Source organism: Myxocyprinus asiaticus, chromosome 16 (genome assembly GCF_019703515.2).
Source record: "Myxocyprinus asiaticus isolate MX2 ecotype Aquarium Trade chromosome 16, UBuf_Myxa_2, whole genome shotgun sequence".
NCBI lineage: Eukaryota > Metazoa > Chordata > Actinopteri > Cypriniformes > Catostomidae > Myxocyprinus > Myxocyprinus asiaticus.
In genome coordinates this window covers 48175046-48202940 of record NC_059359.1, presented here as the reverse complement: position 1 = coordinate 48202940, position 27895 = coordinate 48175046, and the positions used below count along the sequence as shown (strand labels likewise).

At 37.7% G+C, this 27895-nt stretch overlaps 1 protein-coding gene across 1 annotated transcript; it reads left to right on the top strand.

Annotated features, from left to right (window-relative positions):
* The first annotated feature begins 34 nt into the window (after positions 1 to 34).
* On the top strand, positions 35 to 27895 carry LOC127453879 (BMP-binding endothelial regulator protein-like). The gene is made up of 14 exons (XM_051720625.1): positions 35 to 688; positions 2839 to 2924; positions 4180 to 4279; positions 6361 to 6443; positions 6909 to 6999; positions 7495 to 7577; positions 7816 to 7915; positions 12509 to 12753; positions 12984 to 13088; positions 18632 to 18677; positions 18900 to 19226; positions 23358 to 23694; positions 24978 to 25108; positions 25337 to 27895. The coding sequence occupies exons 1-14, from the start codon at positions 601 to 603 to the stop codon at positions 25516 to 25518; spliced, it is 2004 nt and encodes a 667-aa protein (XP_051576585.1). The 5' UTR covers positions 35 to 600; the 3' UTR covers positions 25519 to 27895.

Here is a 27895-nt window from a genome sequence, read left to right as displayed (position 1 = left end):
CTGCGGCATTAAACCCAACACAGGCATTTAAAAAGAGAGGAGCAGATCTGTGTGGATTAGAGGACAGTCCCACATCGCGGGAATGTTTAACTGCAAATCTGGAGCTCGTGGAGTTTCGGCGTCTCGAGACATGAGCAGCCGCGCGCACCCGAGCACCTCAGAACGAGGAACCGGTGATCAAACCAAATCACTCTGACCAAACACCAGACCTGCTGGACATCTCCAACTCAAAATCCATCTTTATCTCCACTGGGATCATGGCCGTGTCATCTCTCCACAGGCTTTTCTTCAGAAGATCTCGGGATCTTATCTCTGATTTGGGCTCTTCGGGGAGTTTGTGACCCGCGAATTTGGATATTCAAGAAGGTCGCTGTCGACGTGTTTTTGGACTCTGCTGCTCTGCTTTTGTCATTATAATGTTCGGCTGACGGTCCATCGCTAAATGTTGTGGGATTAAATCCCCTGTGACACCGATGTCTCCTTCCCTCAGGATCATAACGCAAACTATTTCTACAGGCTGTGGATAATATTATTTTTTTATCATCATCATATTTCTTTTTTTTTCTTTTTTCTTTTCCCTGCGTCTGGAGTGAATTTAGGATGCTGTGTCTGTCTCCAGTAACCCACAACCTCTTATTCTGGTTTTTAATTTTCCAAGCAACACAATTAACTGCACCTTTAATCACAGGTAAGAATCATTCAAACTAAACGAAATTGAACGTCTCAAATGAAAGCAGTAGTGTTCTCAATCCATTTAAACATTCTGCCAAATATATCTACATCACATGTGCGTGTCATATAAAATACACATGCACCACAAAAACATGTTCAGAATCACATCAGGTCAGTTTTATTGACGAATACGATCTGTTGTCTCATTGTGCTGGTGTGAATTTGGCTTTTATGAAATTATTTAACATGTTTTTAGGTAAAACAGGCAAAATTGCGCCGTTTTTGGTAATATATTTTCGTTTACCATACACGTGAATTTTGCTGTGAGCAAGTTGGTGGACCTTCAATAGCAATTAGATTTCAGTTTGAAATAGAATCAAGTGTTCAGTGAAAAGATGTTGCAGTCTAGTAAAACTATTTTTACACTGTCCATATTACACTTTATATGTTGCTGTTATCTATTACTATATTATTAACAATTAATAACTAATAATAATTCGATTTACTTCAGTTTGAAACAAAATCAATGTTCAGTGAAAAGATGTTACTGTCTAATAAAACTATTTCACACTGTCGTATTACACCTTACATGTTGCTATCTATTACTATATTATTAACATTTAATAACTAATAATAATTCGATTTTCTTCAGTTTGAAACAGAATCAGTGTTCAGTAAAAGATGTTACAGTCTAATAAAACTATTTTACACTGTCCGTATTACACCTTACATGTTGCTATTATCTATTACTGTATTATTAACATTTAATAACTAATATTAATTCGATTTACTTCAGTTTGAAACAGAATTAATGTTCAGTGAAAAGATGTTACAGTCTAGTAACACTATTTTACAGTGTCCCTGTTACACGTTACTATTATCTATTACTATATTATTAACATTTAATAACTAATAATAATTAGATTTGCTTGAGTTCGAAACAGAATTAATGTTCAGTGAAAAGATGTTACTGTCTAGAAACACTATTTTACAGTGTCCATGTTACATGTTACTATTATTTATAACTATATTATTAACATTTAATAACTAATAATAATTCGATTTTCTTCAGTTTGAAACAGAATCAATGTTCAGTAAAAGATGTTACAGTCTAATAAAACTATTTTACACTGTCCGTATTACACATTACATGTTGCTTTTATCTATTACTGTATTATTAACATTTAATAACTAATATTAATTCGATTTACTTCAGTTTGAAACAGAATTAATGTTCAGTGAAAAGATGTTACAGTCTAGTAACACTATTTTACAGTGTCCGTGTTACACGTTACTGTTATCTATTACTATATTATTAACATTTAATAACTAATAATAATTAGATTTGCTTGAGTTTGAAACAGAATTAATGTTCAGTGAAAAGATGTTACAGTCTAGAAACACTATTTTACAGTGTCCAAGTTACATGTTACTATTATTTATAACTATATTATTAACATTTAATAACTAATAATAATAATTGGATTTACTTAAGTTTGAAACAGAATTAATGTTAAGTGAAAAGATGTTACAGAATAAAAACACTATTTTACAGTGTCTGTTACATGTTACTATTATTTATAACTATATTATTAACATTTAATAACTAATAATAATTAGATTTGCTTGAGTTTGAAACAGAATTAATGTTCAATTAAAAATGTCACAGTCTAGAAACACTATTTTACAGTGTCTGTGTTACACGTTACATGTTACTATTACTTATTACTATATTATTAACATTTAATATCTAATCTTAATTAGATTTACTTTTGAAACAGAATTAATGTTCAGTAAAAAGCTGTTACAGTCTAGTATCACTATTTTACAGTGTCCGTGTTACATGTTACATTTTACTATTATTAATCACTGTATTATTAACAGTAACAATATGTGAGTGTAAGCAGAGCAGCTCCACAAAGTAACCAGGAACAAAATAACACAGTAAGTGCATGGAGTTCAATAGTAACCATTGTAAAAATAAAATGTGACTTGCTGTCATATATTTTGTGAAAGGTAATTAAACTAAACAAGAACATTGTACACACTGAATATTTAGTGATTTGCAGACTTTGCAGACAATACTGTTTGTTGAAAAAAGTAAAATATTTAGATGAAATAGCTCATGTAAAGTGTTGTGAATTTGTGATTGTGTTGTTCATTCAGGCACAGAGGCGAGCTGTGAGAACGAGGGAGAGGTGTTACACATCCCCAACATCACAGACAACCCCTGCATCTCCTGCGTCTGTCTGGTGAGAAATTCGACATGAGCATTATAGTTGTTCTTGTACATCTTTATTTATGATGTGCTAAATAAACAAGAGAAAGGAGAGAGAAAGATATTGCCTCAAAGTGGCAAGTACAGACCTGAAACCTTGGAGCAACTGAGTGTTAGTAAGGCACTGAGAGTCATAGTTCACCTGAGAGAGAAGAGAGGCCAAATATTTATAGTGCCATTTGCAGATTTCAGATGGCTGATTATAACAGTCCATCTATGAAATGATCTGTTTTGAACTGGTACTGTTGGATCCTCTCAGAGGTGAGCAAACAAGACTTTTTGGCTTTTCGTGCTAGCTCAGCACAGGGCTTGAGTTTTGTCCTGTGCTCTGGCGCTTTGGGGAACGTTGACTGAAAGGAAAGTTAAAGAAGTGAAGACAGAGATGTGTTAAGAGAGCAACCCAGAGATATTGAGAACAACAAACCCTAGTGATATAAACAAGCCCTGATAAACTGATACATTGTCAGAAAGTGAGGAATATTTATCCACATTGGAATTAATATTCAAGGATCTTGAATAAACTCTGGAAACCATGGTATTCACTAAACTGTGATGATGCAATAAAAGTTAATGACTGAAGTTTTGGTGAAGCTTCAGTCTGTTTGTCTGTATTTAAGTTCTTGTGTGTCTTTTTGGGCTGATTTCTGGTATTGGACTAGCCTGTATAGCGGCTCTTTTTGTGGTTTGGTGGTGTGCTACCCATAACATGAATTGTGATATGGAGGATGGGTTATGTAACATTGTTGTGATATGGATGAGTACACATGATCAAAATGGCAGTCTTTAATGTCTCCACCTGACCGCAAACACAGACAGTGATGTGCAAGAAAAGCAGTTCAGTATTGAATAAAACTGTTGGAATAAGGTTTTATTGGGGTTATTTAACATCTGTGGGTCATGTTGTGTGTGTGTGTGTGTGTGTGAGAGAGAGAGAGAGAGCAGATATGATTGCTTGATGAATGTCTGGTATTGATTTTGTACCGTGTGATTTGATGAATGGAGATCAATACAGGAAGGGTTTATCATTGATGCAGTGAAAGATGATTCCTATCTTCATGTATACCTGCATTTATCTGCTGTCATCAACCAAACATGATTCACTCAAACACATCACACACTTCTCTACAAAATTCAGAGCTTGCCTTTGTCGCAATGTCAGGCCAAGTAAAATTTTAAAATATTACATTATAAGGGATATTGTCCTCTAATCCTCTCTTTTCTTTCTACAGGATAAGAGAGCAGACTGTAAGCAGGAGAAGTGTGCACTGGTGTTAGCGGACTGTGCGCTGGTTGTCAAACAGACAGGAGCCTGCTGTGAAAGATGCAAAGGTCAGTACTAGCGCACTAGTAAGTGAACTAAACACACTGAACTATGAGAAATACTTCAAAATACAGTTACTGTCTGTAATTAATGATCTGTGTTCTTCAGCTGACTGGGGTTTAACCCTCTATTGCATGATGCTCTCTCAGGGAAACAAACCCATTTTCTTCACTTTGCAAGCATATAATGAATATAAGATGGCAATAAAAGGTTTAATAATGAAGGGATGACTTTGAATAAAACCACAAAAAGCTATTTCTTGGTCACACTACATCCTGGTGGTCATTTTACACCCATCAAAAAATATGATTTTTTTTTTAGTTTAGACCCATAAAGATGTCTTTATATTCCTTCAGACTCGAGTTATACAAATGCAGGTGTCTCCTGACTTCCTCAAACGTGCTCTTGACGTGCACATCCACTGTTGATGTTTCCACACTTGTCTCATGTTGTTTAATGGCAATTCAATCTTCATCTAGCACTTCTCCATGACAGCAATGACTCAAATGTGAGTGTTGCCACCTTGTGGACCCACTAATTACTGCAAATAATTCCAGGCGTATTCGCATACTGTGCGTTCAGTGCTCGAGCACTGTTAATTAAGAAATTTGCACCACGTGTCCTGTACACAGATGCTTGCGTTCACATCTGACCGAAATATATTTTGGGCTTAAGACAAGTCAGTCCGGCCATGTGGGTATTGCGTGTAATCTTTCCTACTTTTCGTATCACTCTGACATCTTTACAAGTAAGCTAATAAAATAATATGAACTCAATCAGTGTTTTATGTCCATTTATTTATTTATTTGGCAAGTAGTCTTGTAATAAGCTGGATAATGAGCAGTCCGACAGTAATTTTCACAAAATAAACACTAGTAGAACTCAAACCAGAGGTGGAATTCAGCTGATCAGCGATTTCTTTCTTTTCTCGTAGTATCATAATTTCAATGCAAATCAATATTTTATGTCCTTTTATTTATTTATTTGGTTAGAAGGCATGTAATAAGCAGATAATGTACGGTCAGCCAGTTGTAAAAAGGGTTTATTTTAACAACCGGCTGAATGTACATTATCCCTTACTTATGAGGAATTGCTGAAAAATGTTTTTTAATTGTGTGACAGTGGAATATTTTTTTCCTTTTTTATTCTTTTTTTCTCATTCTCTTTTTTGGCCTGTAGGACCAATTCTGAATTGGGCCTAGAAAACATTGTTTTTACTTTTTTCCCTGTATAAATAAAAATAAACTCAATGTTCCGCATCCAGCAACTATAGAGTATATTGGAGTTTTTTTTTTTTTTTTTTGTTGTTTACATTTTTAGTATTTTGACATCCACAAAATGTATTGTCACCCATGTTCACTTCAAATTTTTAAATAAATAAAAATCCATCTTTGATTAATTTCTTTCCATTGTCGCACAAGGTTGCCTCCAGGAAACATACCTAAAATTATTATATGAAATTAATATTTTCTAAGTTTGTTTTTGATTTTAGTAATTTTTGAAACGTTTTGAAACAATGCTTTCATGGGTTAAAATTCATGTTGTGTGTTTTAGCATTACTGCCACCTTATGGACGAGAGTGACTACTTCATGGCCATCTTTTTTTGTTTTTTGGTTGTTGTTGTTGTTGTTTGTTCATTCCTATCATGTTGAGTTCTTTCATCTGGGCGAATATTTTGTTTGGTTGGTTTTAATGTCTTTAGAATTCTGAAGAGAGGTCAGAGGTCATCCCATGTTTTCACACTTTCTTGGGAATGTAGAATTCACCATAAAGCACACCTATATTCATCATATAATAAATGAAACATTTGTAATAATCATAACATGAATGTGTACTTCACACAATGAATTATAGATCAGTAACTTGAATTTCAATCTCAGTTAAATCTGAATATGTAAATGGTGTTTATATGTTGAATGTGTATTTGATAGACTGCTATTACTTTAAGAGCAACAAATGTTCAATGTACCACCACATTGTGAGGACTTAAATGATAGTTGTAATAATGACCATGGCTCAGATTTCACAATGGCATGACCTAAAATGTATCCTGATAATTTTGACCCCCCCCCCCTTCTTTCTCTGCAGGTTGTCATCTAAACGGGAAGTTGTACAACAGCTCCCATCAGTGGATCAGCCCTGTCAAACCCTGTGTCACATACAGCTGTCAGGTGAGGCAGACAGCTGATTTTACTTCAACATGTCCATTCATTGTCATAAAGATTATAAAGAATATTGTCTTATAACACATAGTGCTGCATGACAACCAAACACAGAAAACATGGATTGAGTTCATATGATTGTTCATCTGATCTTTAGAGATGTTACAGTAGAGTAAACTACATTAGGTTATTAACCTTAAACAATTGTAAGCCGTATACTGTAGGTAGCATTAAAACAAAATGAAATAACACTATAACTCCAAACCTTATACTGAAAATGGCAACATAACTGGCTTTAGTGCATGACATGTATAAAGTATATCAACAGCATTTAACACTAGATGTGAAATCGGTGTTGATCTTTGCCTAATCTAACAATATATGCACTTTCTTGTTCAAGTCATCGTAGACAGCACAAAATCAAACATGCAAAGAGAAACATTGAAAGTTTCATTTTGATTTTGTTTTGGACAGGAAGGTGTCGTCACTGAAGCAGAAATGAGGTGCGTCATTCACTGTAAGAACCCCAAAATCCACCCGAAGAAATGCTGCCCGTCCTGCCCAGGTGAGTGAATGTTGCTACGCTTGTGTGTGTGTGTGTGTGTGTGTGTGTTAGTTTTATAAACAGTTTAGTTTTGTCTTTAACACTTTCAAGTCAAGTCATTTTTGTTTTTATATTTTTTTCACAATACACATAAATTCAAAGCAGCTTTGCAGAAAATCATATTGTAATGTCTTAAATGTCTAAAAGCCCCCAGTGAACAGCTTGATTGAAAATCATGCCTTAATATTAACATAGATGTCATTTGCTTCATTGTAAAGCAGAGTTATAAATGATGAGAACTGGTTGTGATTCCGGCAGACCTAACCTTGCTGTTAAATAACTTTAAAAGTGATACTCATAAATCGGTGCTACATTCTGCATATTTCCTTAATAATTTAACTTCTACGATTACCTGCATGGATTTAAGTAGGCCTATCTTTGTGGGTCTTTGTGTGTTAAAGTAGTGTTCAGCCAGATTCTCATCATAGTTCTTTTGTATATGTTTGGTGTTCACAGGGTGTATTTTTGAAGGGCGTCTATATAAAGAACAAGAGGAGTTTAACCCTGAAGGAAATCCATGTATCAAATGCATCTGCACTGTGAGTATCAACTATTCACAGACTAAGGAGAAAACAACTCAGGAACACTTTTTTAATGCCCAAATCATAGCACTATGGGTAAATGTGATGCTGTCCTCAGTTTAGGTGATGACCGTCAGTATTTTAACATGTGGAAATACTTTTTGCGTAGTAATTTATAGTTCAGTGAAACGAACCATAGTTATTTTTCTTTAACGCTATTATTCAAACCAGTTAGTGTCGTGTGTGTTTTTGCCAGGGAGGTCACAGTATGTGTCATAAATTGGTGTGTCCGGTTCTTTCCTGTCCGTCTCATCTCACTCACACCCTGCCTGGTCAGTGCTGCCCGAGATGTCAGGGTAAGTTATTTCCATTAAATGGTTGGCAATGTTTTTGGGGCAAAGGCTCCAGCAATCAAACCAGAAGCTCAAGACACGCCAACTTTGCAAAGTCTTGTTAATCCACAATAAAGACTGCCACACACCATCATTAAAGGAAAGTTCCAGGTTAAATGCAAGTTAAGCTGCATTGATGACATCTGTGACATGAGTCAAAATTGTTTTCTGTGGTAATCAACAGCATGAATTCTGAATGACATCACTCCAAATCTAGATCCTATGCAGTTTGGCAGCTAACAGAACTGTTCCACAACACACAATTTAGTTGGTTTGATAGACTTTGTGTACAAGGCTTGTGATGTTTTGGGCTCAGTGTGCACACAAATTACAATGGATTTTGCCAAGGCCTTTGATGCCTTTGAGCCACTATCATGATGGCGCCGTGGATGGCTGCCTCGGTGTGGAGCTCCTCAGTTCTTTTGTTGTTTTTGTTTGTTTGTTCTGTGTTTAGTAATCTTTTTCCAGTCAGTTTTAACAGAGACAAACTGAACATTCGACAGCATGTACCAGATAATCTTTTCCCGGTTTTCGAATATTCAGATGTTTTGCTAGACATTTTAGATGGAGGTGCAGCTCTGGTGTTCAAGAGATGCAGGCGAGGGAGACGAGCCGGTGTGCTGGTCAAACTTCATCCGCACGGATTTCAAACAGCGCTGCCGAGTATTCACCTAGCGAATCTCCACTCTCTTCCTAAAAAAAAAAGAAATACATCTCCTCACCCACACAAACAAGGACTTTTCAACCTCTGCTGCCTTATACTTCACAGAAATCTGGCTGAGGGAAGCCATTACGGACAGCGCGTTACACCTGCCGGGCTTCCAGCTGTTCAGAGTGGAAAACAAGAGGCAGTGGAACATGCTTTTATATCAGTGAAAGTTGGTGTACAGATGTAACAATGTTAAAAAGGTGCTGTCCTAATTTGGAAGTGCTCTTTATTAACTGTAAGCCTTTCTACTCGCTGCGGGAGTTTTCCTCGTTTATTCTGGTGAGTGTGTATATCGCACCAAACGCGTGTTTGAACACAGCACTGCAACAGCTGGTTGATCAAATCATAGACATAGAGCAAAAATACCCAGACTCAGTTATTATTATTCTTGGGGATTTTAACAAAGCAAATCTCACATGCGAACTGCCCAAATACATACAGCACATCACATGCCCCACCAGAGACAGGAACATACTGGATCATTGCTACACAACAATAAAGGATGCATATCGCTCTGTCTAGAGCAGCTTTGGGACTCTCTGATCACTTTCTGGTATATCTTCTTCCAACCTACAGGCAGAAATTAAAATCAACCAAGCCAGTAGTAAGGACTGTAAAGAGATGGACCAATGAAGCAGAGCAGGAACTACAAGCCTGCTTCGATTGCACGGATTGGAGTGTTTTTGAGGCTGCAGCCACAGACCTGGACGAGCTCACGGATACTGTTACATCATATATCAGTTTCTGTGAGGATATGTGCATTCCTACTAGGACTTATTTAAAGTTCAACAATGACAAACCGTTGTTTACAGCAAAGCTCAGGCAGCTTTGTCAGGCCAAAGAGGATGCTTACAGGGGTGGGGATAAAGTCTTGTACAATCAGGCTAGGAACACACTGAACAGGAAAATCAGAGTGGCTAAAAGAAGATACTCTGAGAAGCTGAAAAACACGTTTTCAGCTAACGACCATGCATCAGTGTGGAGTGGCATGAAACAACTCCTACCCCCAACCCTGTAGGGAACCAACAACTGGCTGATGACCTGAATGTGTTCTACTGCAGATTTGAAAGGCCTAATCTCACACCCTACACCCACTCTGGTCTTCACTTCACACAAACACCAACACCTCCTGCAACCCCCCTCCTCCCCCCTCCTGCTACTCAACCTGTACTTAAGATCTGTGAAGATGATGTGAGCCACATCTTTCAGAAACAAAAGACGAGGAAGGCTTCAGGCCCAGATGGTGTCTCACCAACGTGTCTTCGATTCTGTGCTAACCAGTTGGCCCCCATCTTCACACAGATCTTCAATAGATCACTGGAGCAGTGTGAAGTCCCATGCTGCTTCAAACACTCAGTCATTATTCCTGTCCCAGAGAAACCAAAAATCACAGGACTTAATGACTACAGACCTGTCGCCCTGACGTCTGTGGTCATGAAATCATTTGAGAGACTGGTGTTGGCCCACCTGAAGAACATCACTGGACCCTTTCTAGATCCCCTTCAATTTGCTTATCGAGAAAACAGGTCTGTGGATGATGCAGTAAACATAGGATTGCATCATATCCTGCAACATCTGGACAGACCAGGGACATATGCAAGGATCCTTTTTGTGGACTTCAGTTCAGCTTTCAACACCATCATCCCAGCTATACTCCAGAAGAAATTACACCAACTCTCTGTTCCCATGTCTATCTGTCAGTGGATTACCAGCTTTCTGACGGACAAGCAGCGGCTTGTGAGACGGGGAAACTCACTTCCAGCACCTGTACAATCAGCACTGGTGCCCCCCAGGGCTGTGTGCTCTCCCCACTACTCTTCTCCCTCTACAACAATGACTGCAGCCAAGGACCCCTCTGTCAAGCTCCTGAAGTTTGCAGACGACACCACTGTCATTGGCCTCATCCGAGATGACGATGAGTCTGCATACAGAAGGGAGGTTGAACAGCTGGCTGTCTGGTGCAGTCAAAACAACCTTGAGCTGAACACGCTCAAAACGGTGGAGATCATTGTGGACTTTAGGAGAAACACCCCAACACTGACCCCCATCACCATTCTAAACAGCACTGTGGCAGCAGTGGATTCATTCAGGTTTCTGGGCACTTCCATCTCACAGGACCTTAAGTGGGAGACCCACATTGACTCCATTGTGAAAAAGGCCCAGCAGAGGTTGTACTTTCTTCGCCAGCTGAGGAAATTCAACCTGGCACAGGCGCTGCTGATACAGTTCTACTCAGCAGTCATTGAGTCAGTCCTCTGCACTTCAGTAACTGTCTGGTTTGGTTCAGCTACAAAATCAGACATCAGAAGACTACAAAGGACAGTTCGGACTGCTGAGAGGATTATTGGTTGCCCCCTGCCCCCACCCCCTTCAAGAACTATACATTTCCAGAGTGAGGAAAAAGACTGGAAAAATCACTCTGGACCCCACTCACCCTGCCCACAACCTTTTTGAACTGTTGCCTTCTGGCCGACGCTTCAGAGCTTTGAGCACCAGAACCGTCAGGCAGAGGAACAGTTTTTTTCCTCAGGCTATCCATCTCATGAACAGTTAAATTGCCCCATTGAGCAATAACTATGTGCAATACACAGTTTAGTCTTTCTTATATTTATCCAACACATCCAACCTCTTCCGCCATTTCATTCCTCTGAAAAACAAAACAAAAAAACATTTGCACTGTGCATAACAGATTTGTATTTACACTGTACATAAGAGATTGTATTAGATTTGCACTACCCATGTGTATGTGTGTATGTATGTATGTGTGTGTCTGTACGTATGTGTATAATTCGTTTTTATTTTTTTATTATTATCTATGTCTTGCTGCTGTTTTTGTAATGTTTTTGTATTGTTGTACACTGGAAGCTCCTGTCACCAAGACAAATTCCTTGTATGTGTAAGCATACTTGGCAATAAAGCTCATTCTGATTCTGATTCTGATTCTGATTCTGATTTGCTCTGCGTTACCTGAAGAAATCTGGCCATTCTCCGCTGACCTCTCTCATCAACAAGGCGTTTCCATCTGCAGAACTGCCGCTCACTGGATGTTATCTAGATCAACTCTAGAGACTGTTGTGTGTGAAAATCCCAGGAGATCAGCAGTTACAGAAATACTCAAACCAGCCCATCTGGCACCAACAATCATGCCACGGTCAAAATCACTGAGATCCTATTTTTCCCCAATCTGATGGTTGATGTGAACATTAACTGAAGCTCCTGACCCGTTTCTGCATGATTTTATGCATTGCACTGCTGCCACACGATTGGCTGATTAGATAATCGCATGAATAAGTATGTCTACAGGTGTTCCTAATAAAGTGGTCGGTAAGTGTATATGTTGTGACGTGTATTGTTTACATGTATTGGTACAATTTACAAGTATTTACACTGATATGTAAATCTTGAATATGCAAGTGATTTATGCACAGTGTAGAGGATTGTGTGTAGAGTAAAAGATCAATCTAGGGATTTTAAGAAATAATATCTGTGTCGTTCAAATGAAATTTGTGATTAATTGGAAAATCTATATTTTTACCCGGCCTTAATTTTTAGTCTTTTTGGTGGGCTTGACAAACATGGTCACTGTGACCTGTTGTTTTATGGAAAAGAGCTTCGTATAGTTTTCTACTTTTGTGCTCAATGGGAAAAAAACAGGTTCAGAACATCATTTTCAACAATAGAGTTTTCATGTTTAGGTCAATTATTCATTTAAATCATTAGGGAAGGAAGTGTGGGATTTATTGTGCAACCATCAACAATCTCACTCAACCTGCATTGTTGTCACTCACTTCAGATGGCTTCCTGACAAGAGAAATTTAAAATAACAGGGTGATGATTGTCTCCTGTAGGCCAGAGGAAGGTGTTTGACCTGTCGTTTGGCAGCTGTCTATTCCATAGTGAGGTCTATGAGAACGGCACATCCTTCAGCTATGACAACTGCACCAGCTGCACGTGCGTGGACTCCACAGTGGTGTGCAGGACGAGGTGCTCGCCGCCCGGCAGTTGTCACGGCCGCGCATGCTGTGAAGAGTGCCAGTCTGTTCTCAAGATGGAGGATGTGAAGTACTGCAGGGTGAAGAGCAAGATTTACAGGGTGAGACAATCAAGAACATGGACAAATAGATAAAATAAATGTGTGATAAAGTGTTGCAAGGAAGGATAGGTTTTCTTTCAGCTCAACTGGTTATGGGTTTGATTCCTAGGAAACACAAATACTGATAAATTGTATAGCCTGAATGCACTTTAAGTTGCTTTGACAAACTTTCTGAAAGTATGGAAGACCGTGTAGATCAGAAAATAATGAGTTTATCTCTTTTTGTGTAGGATGGTGACAGATGGTCATCAGTTAACTGCACTCTGTGCACCTGTGTGAAGGGAAATATTGAGTGCCAGCCCAAGAATTGTGTTCCCATTACCAGCTGCCCCTCGGTAAGTCATCATGCCTTGCAAAAGTTAACATACCCAGAAACCTAACCCAGTTTGCAGTTCTATCTAATTGTCATCTGTATTTTGTTCTTTTATAAAAAAGTGCTGCACTAAATGATAAAGAAACAACAACGGAGGCAGGATACAAAAATGCACTACATACTTTATATTTATGGAAATATAATGACATTTAAAATACTGCAATGTTATTTCCACAAAATGCGCAGCTATAGTGCCTTTTCCTATATGGGTGTTTATTCAACTTCAATCTTTTATGTCCCAGGGGTTGATTTTTATTCAAACGAACAGATTTAAACTTTTCTTTTTGCGCTTTGTTTGTGTTCTTTCTCAGTGTACTCACAAGTAGACATACAGGTTTTACACTAATGAGTGCTGGCAATTTTGTTAAGTACACGAGCAATCAAGAATTAAACCTCTATTTAGCAGTACAAGAACACACCTATAACTAGCAAAACAAAGCCTATAACATGTGAAAGTCTTCACAGCATGAAACTACAGCAGGACTGCTCTGCTCCACACACACAATTACAACATAGAACAAAACAATATGACTGTTACTTAACAATAGAGCGTAACAGTCTGGTCCTGAAAGTGAAAATACCATTCATTTTTCTTTGAAGACAGACCTACCGTGAGCTCAGAGTAAGGTTGTCAAATTAAGATTCAAATTTCAAATATTCGTTGAATTTAAGAAAAAAAAAAAATAATAATACACATTTGAATGCTAAAACTGTGTATTCGAATTATGGATTTGTGCCAAGCACTGACGATGACTTCAGATCGATCGCATTCTTACACTAAAAAAGGCTAGACACAGCGCAACAAATACAGTTTAACAGAAAGCAGGTGTCGCAATATGCTTTTTTAAATGTCTTTTTAATTAGACGCAGCAACTAAAAATGAATAAACAAAAACAAAGATGTTCGTCTAGCGCATGTTTACATAGCAAAACAAATGGATGGTTGCAAAAGTGTTCGGTGTGAACAGCCCCTTACAGTTGGTGGAGGTACTTGGTCATTGCGTCTTGCTCTCTTAATAAGCGTTTCTCAGATTAAGTAATGAGTTTTTTAAATGCTTTGTCATGAAAGTTCAACTTGGAAATGTGTGTCTGTCTCGAAATCCTCGCGTTCGGTTCCAGTCTGTTGTGTTCCATCTGTTAGAACAGCCACTTGCCTGGGCTCATAGTCTGAGCTGCTTCATCACCGAGTTCATTGTTACACTACATACACTGTAATGAATAAAAAACAATGTGGTATTTCATTGTTATTATGAAGTTTGAGTCGGGGGTAGTATACTGTGGCATCAGTATGTGTAACACCATGTGAACTGTCTATTGCTTTTGACTTAAAAAAATTATTTCTTTATTTTATGCACATTAGTTGAAAATGGAATGCTCTTTTTTTGACAGCCATGAATGTTATTTGCATTAATATAATGGTGCTGTATGGTTTATGTATTTAATGTGCCCTCTTGTGGACTAAGAAATTAACGTCAATTTAAAAAAATCAGCTGACATTAAAAGTAGAATATTATTCGAATTTTGAAAATATTTCAGGTAAAAATTTGAACTTAGTTTATCTGCCCAGTTGACAGCCCTAGCTCAGAGGTTGTTAATCGATGGTATATGCTTCTGCTGAAGCCATCAGTCAGTTATTTTAACTTCATCTTTAAAAAACTTGTTGAATAGCAGAATTTCTGATAAATAACTACACTACCCTTGATCCTGAAGAAAATAATCCACGATTCAGAGAATGGCTGCCAACAAAGTGCGCCAAAAGAGCTCTGCAGCAACTGCCCACTCCCATGACTCACTGTGAATGATGCAGTCGAGTCGCTCTCCCTTCACCCTCAAACTACTTATATATTTGTGAATCTATTTGAATAATTTGCAATAAACATAAAATATATTGTTTCTATACTTCTTATTAATAACTTTAAATCAATAGTTTGATTTTAGCGTGAAGCATTTAACCATGTTTCCATTGATCAGGATATAAATAATGGGGGGGGGGTTGTACTTGCTTGTTTTAAATTTGTACCTCCCCCCAGGAATCTACGCCCCTGACTGCACGCCTGGCCATGTCTTTTGAAAATATGATTACAAATTAGGCATTTTGCTAGTAAAACCACGATTTCATTCTAATTTGACCAAAAATCTGTTTTCTTGTCCCTAAAAGTGCACATTCTGCAGGGGAGAGTGTTTTTATATGAACTGCAGCAGTGCTTAATGCATCATAACATTAATAAGATGAACAAACTATCAATGTACAAATCAAACTCACTCAGACTGCCCACCATTTCTTTTCCACACATCATTTTTTATTATATCCATGTATGTGGTTACAGTTGAATCATACAGATTATCTCAAAGTACTCCATTATCTCAAAGGAGAAGGGTGACTTGAGCTCCACTGGCACCGTCTCCACTCCTATTGGTTGTCGCTCCCGAAAGTCACCCCACCTCACAACTTTTGTCTTCTCGCTCGCCATGCCAAAATCTAGTCGCCAGAGGTTGCTGTCGCTCGTGTCGCCAGAAGCTGCCAGCTCTCATTGACAATGAAGGTTTGCTTGAGTAATCGTAGAGCTCTTAAGAGCATCGTAAGCACATAGACTTATGCAGACACCTGCAGGAAAGTCTTGAAATTACATTTCATACAATTTTAAACAGGTAATTCTGAGATTATCACACTATACTGAGATTTTTAAGCTTCAACTTCTGATTCTAACTCGAAAGGGCCCTTAGTCAACCACAGGAGATGCATGGAACAACTCCAAATAACTCTTAAAATTTCTTCTGATTGGTGTTTATTTAGAATTTTCAGTAATTAGTTTACTCATCAGTTTGACATGTTGTTTGTTAGTCAGGTTGATCACCTTAAAAACATATAATGTAATATTATTTATAATTTATTTGAATGTATAAGAAAAATACAATATATATGAATAAAGCTACTTTTACATACATGATCTAACTTTTACTTGTGGTCTTTTTAATGTTTTTATCTAAACAACATCACAATATTTCACATTTCAATTTTAAGTAAAAAATTCAACTGTTTCAGCAAAATGACACCTTTCTCGTCTAAATATAAATATGTGTCATAATATAACATAAATATGCTGGTATGCAAAATATAACTTTATTTGCATACCAGCAGCATCCCTGGAGTTAACCAGCAAGTTGATGCATTTCTCTTCCCAACACGGCATCGCTGGTTTTTTGCTCGTCCTCGAGTCTTTTCTCAACTGAGCTGGCCATAGACACCGAGAAGTTCTGTCCTGTGCATAGATTTACTGATCAGAACCATTAATCCGTCATGCTTTCTCATCTACCGCACTCTCTACCCTCGCTATTTTGGCTGCTTGAATTTAACACACACACTTTTTCCACTCTTCGGCTCTTTCCGCCCTTCGGTTCTTTCCGCTGTTCAGCTTTTTCCGCCATTTGTCTGCTGCATCTTTGCGTTACTGAGATCACTTTTTAATTTTCCTTTCCTCATTTTATACTCCACCTAATTATGCTTGGTCAACATTCTCAGTTAAAAAATTAAATCTATATTTTGACTTCACAGATAGCTTTATTTAACATTTTGTTTACACTGGCGGCCAAAAGTTTGGAATAATGTACAGATTTTGCTCTTATGGAAAGAAATTGGTACTTTTATTCACCAAAGTGGCATTCAACTGATCACAATGTGTCTGCCATATTTAATATATTCAGGACATTAATAATGTGAAAAATACTGCTACAATTTGAAAAAGAAATTTTTTTAGAACTTCTTAAACTACTTCAAAGAGTTCTCATCCTCCACGCAGCAATGACAGCTTTGCAGATCCTTGACATTCTAGCTGTCAGTTTGTCCAGATACTCAGGTGACATTTCACCCCACACTTCCTGTAGCACTTGCCATAGGTGTGGCTGTCTTGTCGGGCACTTCACACGCACCTTACAGTCTAGATGATCCCACAAAAGCTCAATGGGGTTAAGATCCGTAACACTCTTTTCCAATTATCTGTTGTCCAATGTCTGTGTTTCTTTGCCCACTCTAACCTTTTCTTTTTGTTTTTCTGTTTCAAAAGTGGCTTTTTCTTTGCAATTCTTCCCATAAGGCCTGCACCCCTGAGTCTTCTCTTTACTGTTGTACATGAAACTGGTGTTGAGCGGGTAGAATTCAATGAAGCTGTCAGCTGAGGACATGTGAGGCATCTATTTCTCAAACTAGAGACTCTGATGTACTTATCCTCTTGTTTAGTTGTACATCTGGCCTTCCACATCTCTTTCTGTCCTTGTTAGAGTCAGTTGTACTTTGTCTTTGAAGACTGTAGTGTACATCTTTGTATGAAATCTTTGTTTTTTGGCAATTTCAAGAATTGTATAGCCTTCATTCCTCAAAACAATGATTGACTGATGAGTTTCTAGAGAAAGCTGTTTCTTTTTTGCCATTTTTGACCTTATGTTGAACTTAAGGTCTATTGCATACTGTGGCAACTCAAAAACAAACAAACCAAATAGCTTTCAACTGTGTTTGATATAATGGCAAGTGATTTTCTAGTACCAAATGATCAGTTTATCATGATTACTCAAGGATAAGGTGTTGGAGTAATGGCTGTTGTCTAGATTTGATCAGAAATGACTTTTTTCAAATACTGATGGTGCTGTTTTTAACATCAGTAATGTCCTGACTATAGTTTGTGATCAGCTGAATGCCACTTTGGTGAATTAAAGTACCAATTTCCTTCCGAAACAGCAAAATCTCTACATTATTCCAAACTTCTGGCCACCAGTGTATTTGTAACTCTATAGAATATAATTATACTGTATCTATTAGCCCATATATTTTTTATTAGGCTATTTAATATATAATTATATAGTTTAAAATAAATGCTTAAAATAGACAAATAAATAACTGAATAATAATTAGATCTAAATCAATAAATTACCTACACAGATTTGTGTGCACAACCACATAGTTGGTACAAAGTGGCAGCACGACTCTTTTCCAATTAAATTCAAAGGGAATGGTGATGTTATATTTAAGTGTTAAAATTAAATTGTCTATCTTGGCTTGTCAAAACGTCTTCCCACCTTCTACAACCTCTTCATCTCCCTCCCAGAGACTCAAAGGCACTTACTCACACACCACAATGTGCAGCAATGGCCGTTATCACTTTGGGGAGCAAAAAGCAGACCTTCGCTTGTTAGTAGATGTTCCTAAAGCACAGCCTTTAGCTCTCTACTTTGCACTCAAATATGGACAGCGACTCTCTTAAGTAGCACTTACAGTAAAGTGCGTCCTTACATGCCTGCGTTAAGTAGAGCTTTAGGAAACGCACATAAATAATAACGAACATTTGTAAAATCACTCGTAGAAATGCTCTTAAGAACTAAGATCAACCGTTATTGGGAAACGGGGCCCTGTAGATTTGTTCAGGAAATTTAACCAGTCTGTGGCCTTTGCTGCGTCAGTGTGAGTCACTATCTGTCCCTCTGTGTGTCTTTACTATCTTTCTGTTTGTCTTTTCAGAATAAGATCCTGAATCGTACTGGCTGCTGTCCTGTGTGCACTGACAGTAAGTTTTTTCCATACATGACCTTCCTGCTGTGAAATGTAAAAGAATGAAACTAAAGCTTATAATAGAATTAAAAGTTAATAATTAAAATCAAGCACTACTACAGTCAGGGCACATCTAAATGTACAAACTTCTGTTTGCACACAAATATGCATTCCTCATTTAACAAAGTGTATATTTCACCAGCCAATATCCTCTCCATCACTCTCTTTATAACTCCAGAGCCAGGCGTGTGTACAGTTTTTGGAGACCCTCACTATAACACTTTTGATGGCCGCACCTTTAACTTCCAGGGCACGTGTAAATATGTGCTCACTAAGGACTGCTCGCCTGCCACCAGCTTCACTGTGCTGGTGAAGAATGACGCTCGGCGTACACGCTCCTTCTCCTGGACCAAATCAGTGGAGCTGCACATGTCAGGCCTGAGCATCAGTCTCCATCAACACCTAACCGTCCGTCAGAACGGCACGCGCATTGCTCTGCCCTTCCACAGCACTGGAGTTCACATCGATCTGGATGGATATCTGCTCAAACTCACCACCATCGCAGGTACAGCTCACCTCTGAAAGAGCACACTAACTGGATTGACCTATTGCGTGAGGTCGACCCATGCAACAGGATTGTGATTTCAATAACTCTCCTGTGGCTGTAGCACTCTTATCTGGGTGCAGACTTGATTGATGCCGTTTTTAAAATGTTAACAAGAGTAACCCAACACCCGTGTCATGCCGTGTCATGTTTTGTCATATCACCAACTAGTTCTTCCCAAACAAGGCAAAATTGACAATGGAAGGAACTATTTGTTTTACATTTTTATTTCTCTTAAACAATTCTATATATATATATATTTTGGTCTTGGGAAAGACCATCAAAAAAACACTTTGTTCCAGTTCCAAAAAATGTGCAGTATTTATAACATATTCTTTACCTGTCCCTGTTCAAAAATTACCCTGAGATAATAGGAGAGTTAATAAGCAACAATGAACATTCTGACAGTCATTTTCGCAAAATAAAAATTCTACTCAAACTGTTGAATTCAGCTGTTTCTTGAGACTTTGCGGTCTCCATCTTATATAATAACTTAATTTCAATTCAAATCATTGTTTCATGTCCATTCAATTTTGTGTTTAGTACATAATCAAATAAGCGGGGTAATTTACAGTCAGCCAGCAATTGAGTTGTCATTTTTATTTGTATAGTGCTTTTCACAACACACATCGATTCAAAGCAGCTTTACAGAAAATCATGCTTTAACAGAAAATGAAACTGTAATATCTATAAAGTCTTAGAGTGATCATTGTGTAGTTTGATTAAATATGATTGTAAATTGTGTAAAAAAATAAATAATTAAATAATAAGTGTATTTAGAACCTCAGTGAGCAAGCTGAAGGCGACTGTGGCAAGGAACACAAAAATCCATACAATGTTGGTTAATGGAGAAAAATAACTTTGGGAGAAACCAGACTCACTGTGGGGGCCAGTTCCCCTCTGACTAAACAGTGCAAGTCATGGTTTAAAATGAGTAAATTAAGTAATTGTTAAGGGCCAATGTTTAAACTAAGATTTTGTATGAACTGTAAGATTAATGACTAATGTCTTTGAAAGAGTTTATTTTGTGATAATGGACTTCAGAGTGATACAAGACCCCAACTGTTGGGGTTTATATTGTGATATTGATCGTTTACCTCAACATTGTGTCTAGGCTGAAATACACTTATTTCAGGACCCTTTTTTGTTAAATGACGGAGACATGGCTCTATATTTCAGTATTTACCAGGCGTTTTATTGTCTATATATTGACCAGATTAAAGCTAAACTATGTAACTTTTAGTGGTTGAAGCATAAAACTACAAGGTACTTGTGAAGGAACACTTTACATCAGTTGTTATTAGGCAGTGCTCTTCTGGCAGATGAATCTCATGGTTTGAGGACTTGGAGATGACCTGCAGAGCAGAGTCATGATGAGCTATTTTCATGTTGATATTATGTTATTCACTTAAAAATGTATAACCGATATATTACTTTGAGGAGGATAAATAACACTCTTAAGCGTTTTTTCCACTACACAATACACATTAATATTTGTATTGTACTACACATACTAATAGGTGAAAGATGAAATGGCTGATATAAGTCCAACTGAATATTTTTATATAACAATCTACACCCTCAGAGGACAATGCAAGTGAACTGTCAATAGCAGGTTTATGCACTGCAATCAATAATACTGTAAAATAAAAATGAAAAAATGAGGATTTAATAATGATGAAACTTTATTTAACATGAAAATAATATGCAGAAATATGCAATATAATAATCACAGTAATGCATTTTTAATAATTTATTTTGAAGTAAAGTTACAACAGAGAGATGTTACATGCTAAACAAATAAATAAATATTTGTGCTATGACACTGGTACATTGTAGACAACTTGAGAGCATAAACTCATGGGGAACCATGTACCTAGTCTTTTAAGATCTGTTTAAACATCTGCTAAATGGATATTATGGCAGGTGTCTGTAAACTGATTTATTGCTCCAAAATACTGTATTGGCTTACACTTGCTTGCAATGTTTAGACCATTGGTCTTCGACAGGCAGAACAAAAAAAGTAAATACTTTTACTGAGGTAAAATAAAAAATAGCCTAAGAAAACAGCTGCACACACATTCAGAGACACACAATTTGGGAATCTCGAAACTGCAGCAATGTTATAAAATACTCAGAAGTCATGAATATTAGTAAACATGTAACAGTAACTTCGCTGAAAAAACAAATCTTATAAGCACATTGTGATCGGTACACATGAGTAATGTTTGATTTATTAAAGCATGACAAATATAAGCTTCAACAACCCTCCAAGAAAACATATCAATGCAGTATAGCAGGTAAACAACTTCACCAAACAGAAAAAAAAAACAGTTAAATCCATTAGGAGAGTGATTTCACTCCGCTGTTGTCATGACTCATCAGCTTACGGATATGATGTAAACACACAAGGAGGAATGACGTATGCCTGCGATTTTGCACCAAATCCGACCCAACAGCTCAAATTCCCTCAAAATAAAAATCATTATTGTAGGCTCACTGTAGTGAATCGGGGTAAGACAAGGACATGGTTTTAAACATGGATTTTTTTATGTACTCACTCAATAATTAACTTTTGTTAATTGTAACCACAAAAATCTTACAAAGTGCAGCTTTTAAGGACAATGTATATATATATATATATATATATATATATATATATATATATATATATATATATCACCAGATTAGTTTTTTCTTTTCATGCCCTTGCGTCAATTTAAAACACTTGATTTATCTAATCAAAATAACCAAATTTGCATTAAAAATATGCAGGAATATTGTCAGGCAGTGACAGTCAAAAAGTTTTTATTTCACCTCTAGAGGCTGCTGTTAAACTTTAGAACCATATTGTTCTAACTAGAATTCTCACAGTGCAACACGGATGATTCAAAAAAGCAATCTGCTTAGATTTGTGTCGATAACCGATAGTTACAAAAAACAGCTATCAACACTGATTAATTGGTTAAACCGATATAATGGCCTACCTCTAGTCTAGATACCACTGCCCCTTTGTCTCATACTCTTTGTGTTTTCATGTTAGTAATGTAATTTAATTAAATAATATACAGTCACATGCGCTGCGCGCCACAGAACAAATGAGAGGCACTATCCTGCTCTGTCATCTCCTTCAGACACACACACAAGCAGGTGCGCGCACACACGAAACACACACACTACTACTGCTTGATTTTCATGCAGTGTGTCCTGTAGTATACTTCTGCAGAGCAGTGTGTTTAGTGTATAATCGGCTGTGAACTCTCAAATGACCGTTTTCATCATTGCAGTTTAGATTTCAGCTTGCGAGTCACAGGAAGTTTGATATAACGAACCCTTCAAAAACAGGAAGAACTTCAAAGGTCTTTCAAAATAAAGGTCCCACTGAAATGAGAGCTTTATTTAACTAGATGCATGAAAGTGTCATATTCAAAGTAGTAGCAATAATACTCATAATAACAATAATATAATATTAAATGGTTATATTATTAGTATTATTATCTATAAGCACTATCACAAAAGCTGAATACCAGTACTGAATATCAGGATGTTGTGATTCAGCAATGGCAGCCTTTTGCCTCAGGTAATCAGATTGTTTTCATTTAATGTTTCATTAATACTGTAAAGCTCTGTTGTGCATCTTTTTAAATTAAAGCATTTAACATGGAATCCAGAAAAATTAAAATAGAAGAGGCATCATTTTTATCTGTAAGACTTTATGCAGTTCTTTTTGTTAATAATTTTTGTGTAATTTCATTCAAAAAGTTTTTTTTATTTTTTATTTGTTGCCTAAGTATCAAATTAGTATTGATATTGAGGTACAAGGGCTGGTATTGTACCGAAGCCAACATTTTGGTATCGGAGCAACCCTACAGTAGACCTTTAAGTTTATCACATCTTCCCTTTCAAAAAAGCAAGTGAAACAAAACAAGCCAAACTAAGTGGTGCTTCTTACTTACTAATGTTTGTCCCATTACACTGGCTCTAGTACTAGTCTTCAATTAGTGATTCAGCATGTCAGCATTTTAAATGAGAAAGATAAAAACAGCACATTTCCTTTACGTCTTATGTTTATGGTGGCTGTTTGTCCTTCAGGGCTGGAGATCACATGGGACGGGGACAGTCTGGTGGAGGTGGTCGCAGCTCCACATCTGAAGGACCGTCTCTGTGGTCTGTGTGGAAACTACAATGGTCACCGGCGAGATGACACGCTAGGAGGAGACGGACATTTCAAGTTTGACGTGGATGAGTTTGCAGAGTCGTGGCGTGTGGAGGACAACGAGGTGTGTGAGGTACCAAACCGCAGGCCCACGTCCTTCCTGTGTGCAGGCACGGTGAAAGTGAAGCTCCGCGCACACCGAGCGTGCCAAAAACTCAAGTCATGGGAGTTTCAGAAGTGCCATTCTGCTGTAGACTTCACCTCCTTCTACAGGTACATATATCTCTGGTCTTATTTAATGAATCAATATTCAATATCACAAGAGCAAGAGTGCTGTGCTCCATCTATTAGTATGGCGGCCAAGTTCCACAGGTAATCACAGCCGTGCTGATGATGGACGATACAGCACAATTGCATGTGTGATATTGCTTTATACAACAGTTCAACAAACAAGTAAATAAATAAATAAGGAAAAACTTAGGACTTTCCCCAAAAATCTCTTTTGTGTGTGTAACTACTTTCTTACGCCAGAGGATCTGCCGTTGCTAGTTTGAAAGATGCACCCAAGCCTCCTTTACTAATTCAAAAACCACACATTAGAACTAGTAACGACAGCTTGGGCTGTTTCTAACAAGTTATAGGAGATATAAGAATGTGTGTGTGTATGAGAGAGTGACTGAGCGAGTGAATACCTGCATCCATTGCAGTGATGAACAGTAATTCTGCAGCTGTTAGTTTAACTCTATTCCTCAGCTGTAGTGTGCTATCGTAATTATCCTACGAGTATTTCACTCATGTTCAAGTGTTTTGTTGTCAGAGAAAAAACAATGAGGACACCAGTTTCATTTTTTTATATTTCTTGGGGAACTCTTATTTTGACACATATAGTGTTCTTTCCTCCACCATGTTGAAAGTTTACATCTTTTTCCCAACTCGGAAACTTGTATCAGGTAGGCGCCCTAACTGTGTTTGATTATTCCGTCTGTCATGACTCTCAGCAGTGATCGGCAGTAATGCTGAAGCTGTTAATTTAACTCTGTTATTTCTCAGCTATAGTGTAGTAATAATCCGATCGATCATGGAGTGAGACAATTTTGGATGACTTCAAAGAAATTTGCACACAGACTGATAACACAGTTTGTCAACGTCAGCTCAACTCGCTCATAGCACACACAAGACAGTCTTTTGTAGCCACCTGCTGGCTCAAATCTTTAGTCACATTTAACTTTGCATGGCAAAATTCACAGACAAAGAAGGCGTGGGATCAGTGTAAACAATTACCTTTATTCATTTTTTTAGTTATGTTTTTAGTCATAATAACGAATGTTTAAAAACTATTTATCTGAATAATAATAAATTAAAAATAAATTAAAAAAATGTAGAAATGCTTCAAAGCAACATGCCATTGTTAATGTTAATATTTATCTTTCCTTGTCTGTTTGTTAGTGCTGGATCCAATTATCGCAGTACTGAATAGATATTTGGCTTAAATGGTGTTCTGCCTTTTCTTGAATGTCTTTGCTTGAATTTCTCTCTCTATGCCCTCTTGTCTTTAGGTCATGCGTAACAGACATGTGCGAGTGTCCAGTGCATAAGAACTGTTACTGTGAATCGTTCATAGCTTACAGTCGAGCGTGCAAAAGGGAGGGTGTACATGTGCACTGGAGACCAGAACTCACCTGCCTGAGTAAGTCACACCTGACACATCCAGTGACAGAAACCACTTAAACTCTTATTCATTATGTGCTGCTTTTTATTTCAGGAAGCTTAATAATACATGTATAAGAGTGTAATACATTAGAATTTTTCTGATAATATATATTTAATATGAATGACAGCATAATGCCTGCCTTGTAGGAGGGTGTCTCTGTTCTTTATTTGAGCCATTGCCTGAGTTTCTCTTCTTGTGCTGCAGCTACACAGTGCAAACACGGTGCAGTCTACGACACGTGTGGTCCCGGCTGCACTAAAACCTGCAGTAACTGGAACGAGATCGGCCCATGTTACAGGCCCTGCATAGCTGGATGCCACTGTCAGGCCGGCATGGTCGTGTTTCAGGGCCACTGCATTAAACCCACATCCTGCCCTGGACGATGACCCACATGACTTCTGAAGAAGAGGGCCGCAAGAGGTCCAGAAGAGAACCGGCTGTACTGCTCAGGCACACGTGGAGGGAACAATACTCTGAGAGTACAGAGACACATAAACTGTGCATCTGCACTGCGCACATCTGAGCTTTCTTTATTGGATGTCTCACCTTTAGGATTTGTCATGCATGGTGAAAACCGAATCCTTAGTGCCTTACCGACCTTTACCAACCTCTCCAATTAACTCAGAGTTATCAAATTCTTGATGCCACAAATTCAAGCTAAAGGGACCTGGACTGGACATTGTTTCTGAGTTAAATCTGGTAAAGATGTATATCAACATTAATAGTATTATCCATTTATTGGGTCAACCTGGTATTATTTAATACACAATTTCTTGACTGAAACTATTTATGTATTTGTTGTTTATTTTGTAAGTGGAGGACTGTAAACATGTACTGTATTTGTCCAGCTTAGTGTAGTGATGTGTGTATGTGTTATAACTGTTTTACTTGACCTATAAGATATTATATATGAACAGTATAAAGCTTATATCCTTTCAAAGAAAAAGTTATTTCTGTAAAAGTATTTGTTTTCAGGAACTCCATACCACAGTCTGAAGTTTCTTCAGGATCAGAGATGTCTCTCGTGTGCTGACTGATTCAGGAATGGGGCGGCAGTATGATTTTGCTCCTATGGTGGCAAAGGAGCACAGAAACAACTAAAGCCTTTTTTTTTTTTTAAACCAACCTCATATTGTTTATAATGTGGGAAAAATTGGCTGGTTACATGTTCAGTAACAGGAGGATAATAAACGTAAGTGGCAGTAAATTGATAAAAACTTTGCAATAATGACCAGAACTAAGTGTGTTGATTGTTTTTCCAGGTGCTAGAGATCAGCCATGTTATCATGTGATGCAATGAGTCCTGACCCAAATTCAATAATTACAATTATAGTCCTACTACAAAACCATCAAATTCACATCATTTCACCTTCACCTTTCAGTCTTTTATTTATTTCTTTTCATGACAGTTGTGGCAAATACAAGTTACCACAGTTACAGTAACTGCAGTAAATCTGATATCTTTTTGAAGAAAGAGAGACATGTTTCGGGGGTTTATTTGGACACAGTTCTCTGATTGGTGGATCTTTCTCTGCTGTACCATGGGTAATGTAGTTGTTTACCATGAATATGACTATTCAAACAATAAAATTGAAATATCACAAACGGATGTCTTCAACAGAAGCCAACTCCAACCATAACACATGGGATACTTCACTGGCCACATCCTGAACCTTTTTTCTCCCCTTTTCTCCCCAATTTGGAATGCCCAATTCCCAATGCGCTCTAAGTTCTCATGGTGGTGTATTGACTCGCTTCAATCCAGGTGGTGGAGGACGAATTTCAGTTGCCTCCGCGTCTGAGACTGTCAATCTGCGCATCGTATCACGTGGCTTGTTGAGCGCATTACTGCGGAAACCTAGCGCATGTGGAGGCTTCATGCTATTCTCCGCGGCATCCACGCACAGCTCACCACGCACCCCATCGAGAGCGAGAACCACATTATGGCAACCATGAGGAGGTTAACCCAACATGACTCTACCCACCCTAGCAACTGGGCCAATTGGTTGCTTAGGAAGCCTGACTGGAGTCACTCAGCATGCCCTGGATTTGAACTCACGACTCCAGGTGTGGTAGTCAGCGTCTTTACTTGCTAAGCAACCCAGGCCCCCACAGCCTTAACCTTGAATTTAAGATGGACCTCACCGAAATGAACTGCCACAAGCTGCCAGTCGAACTGCGATGCACCTCACTGATCTCTGCCTGCATCACCTTGGTCTAATGATGGACTACACTCTTAAAATGGAATACATAGATAATAAATTAATTACCAACAAAAGCCGTCATCAGCCAGATAACAAAGGACAATGCATTAATGTGAACTTCAGTTAATCCAGGATGAACTTCAAAGACATTAGTCAATCTTAGAGTTCATACAAAATCTTAGTTTAAACACTGGCCCTTAACAATTACTTAGTTTACTAATTTTAAACCATGACTTGCACTGTACATAAATAACTAATATTGGCATTATATTCATGCTGTTTAGCCAGAGGGGAACTGGCCCCCACAGTGAGTCTGGTTTCTCCCAAGGTTATTTTTCTCTATTAACCAACATCTTATGGAGTTTTGTGTTCCTTGCCACAGTCGCCTTTAGCTTGCACACTGGGGTCTAAATACAATGATTATTTTTTACTTATTTATTATTATTATTATTATTTGTTTCTTAAGACACAATTTATAATCAAGTTTTTATCAAACTGCACAATGATGACTATCTGTAAATTTTCTGTAAAGCTGCTTTGAAATGATGTGTGTTGTGAA

Coding starts and splice junctions, on each gene's coding strand:
- LOC127453879 (XM_051720625.1), top strand. CDS start 601: ATGCTGTGTCTGTCTCCAGTAACCCACAACCTCTTATTCTGGTTTTTA. Junction 4,280..6,360: donor CTGCTGTGAAAGATGCAAAG/GTCAGTACTAGC, acceptor CTTTCTCTGCAG/GTTGTCATCTAAACGGGAAG. Junction 12,754..12,983: donor TGAAGAGCAAGATTTACAGG/GTGAGACAATCA, acceptor CTTTTTGTGTAG/GATGGTGACAGATGGTCATC.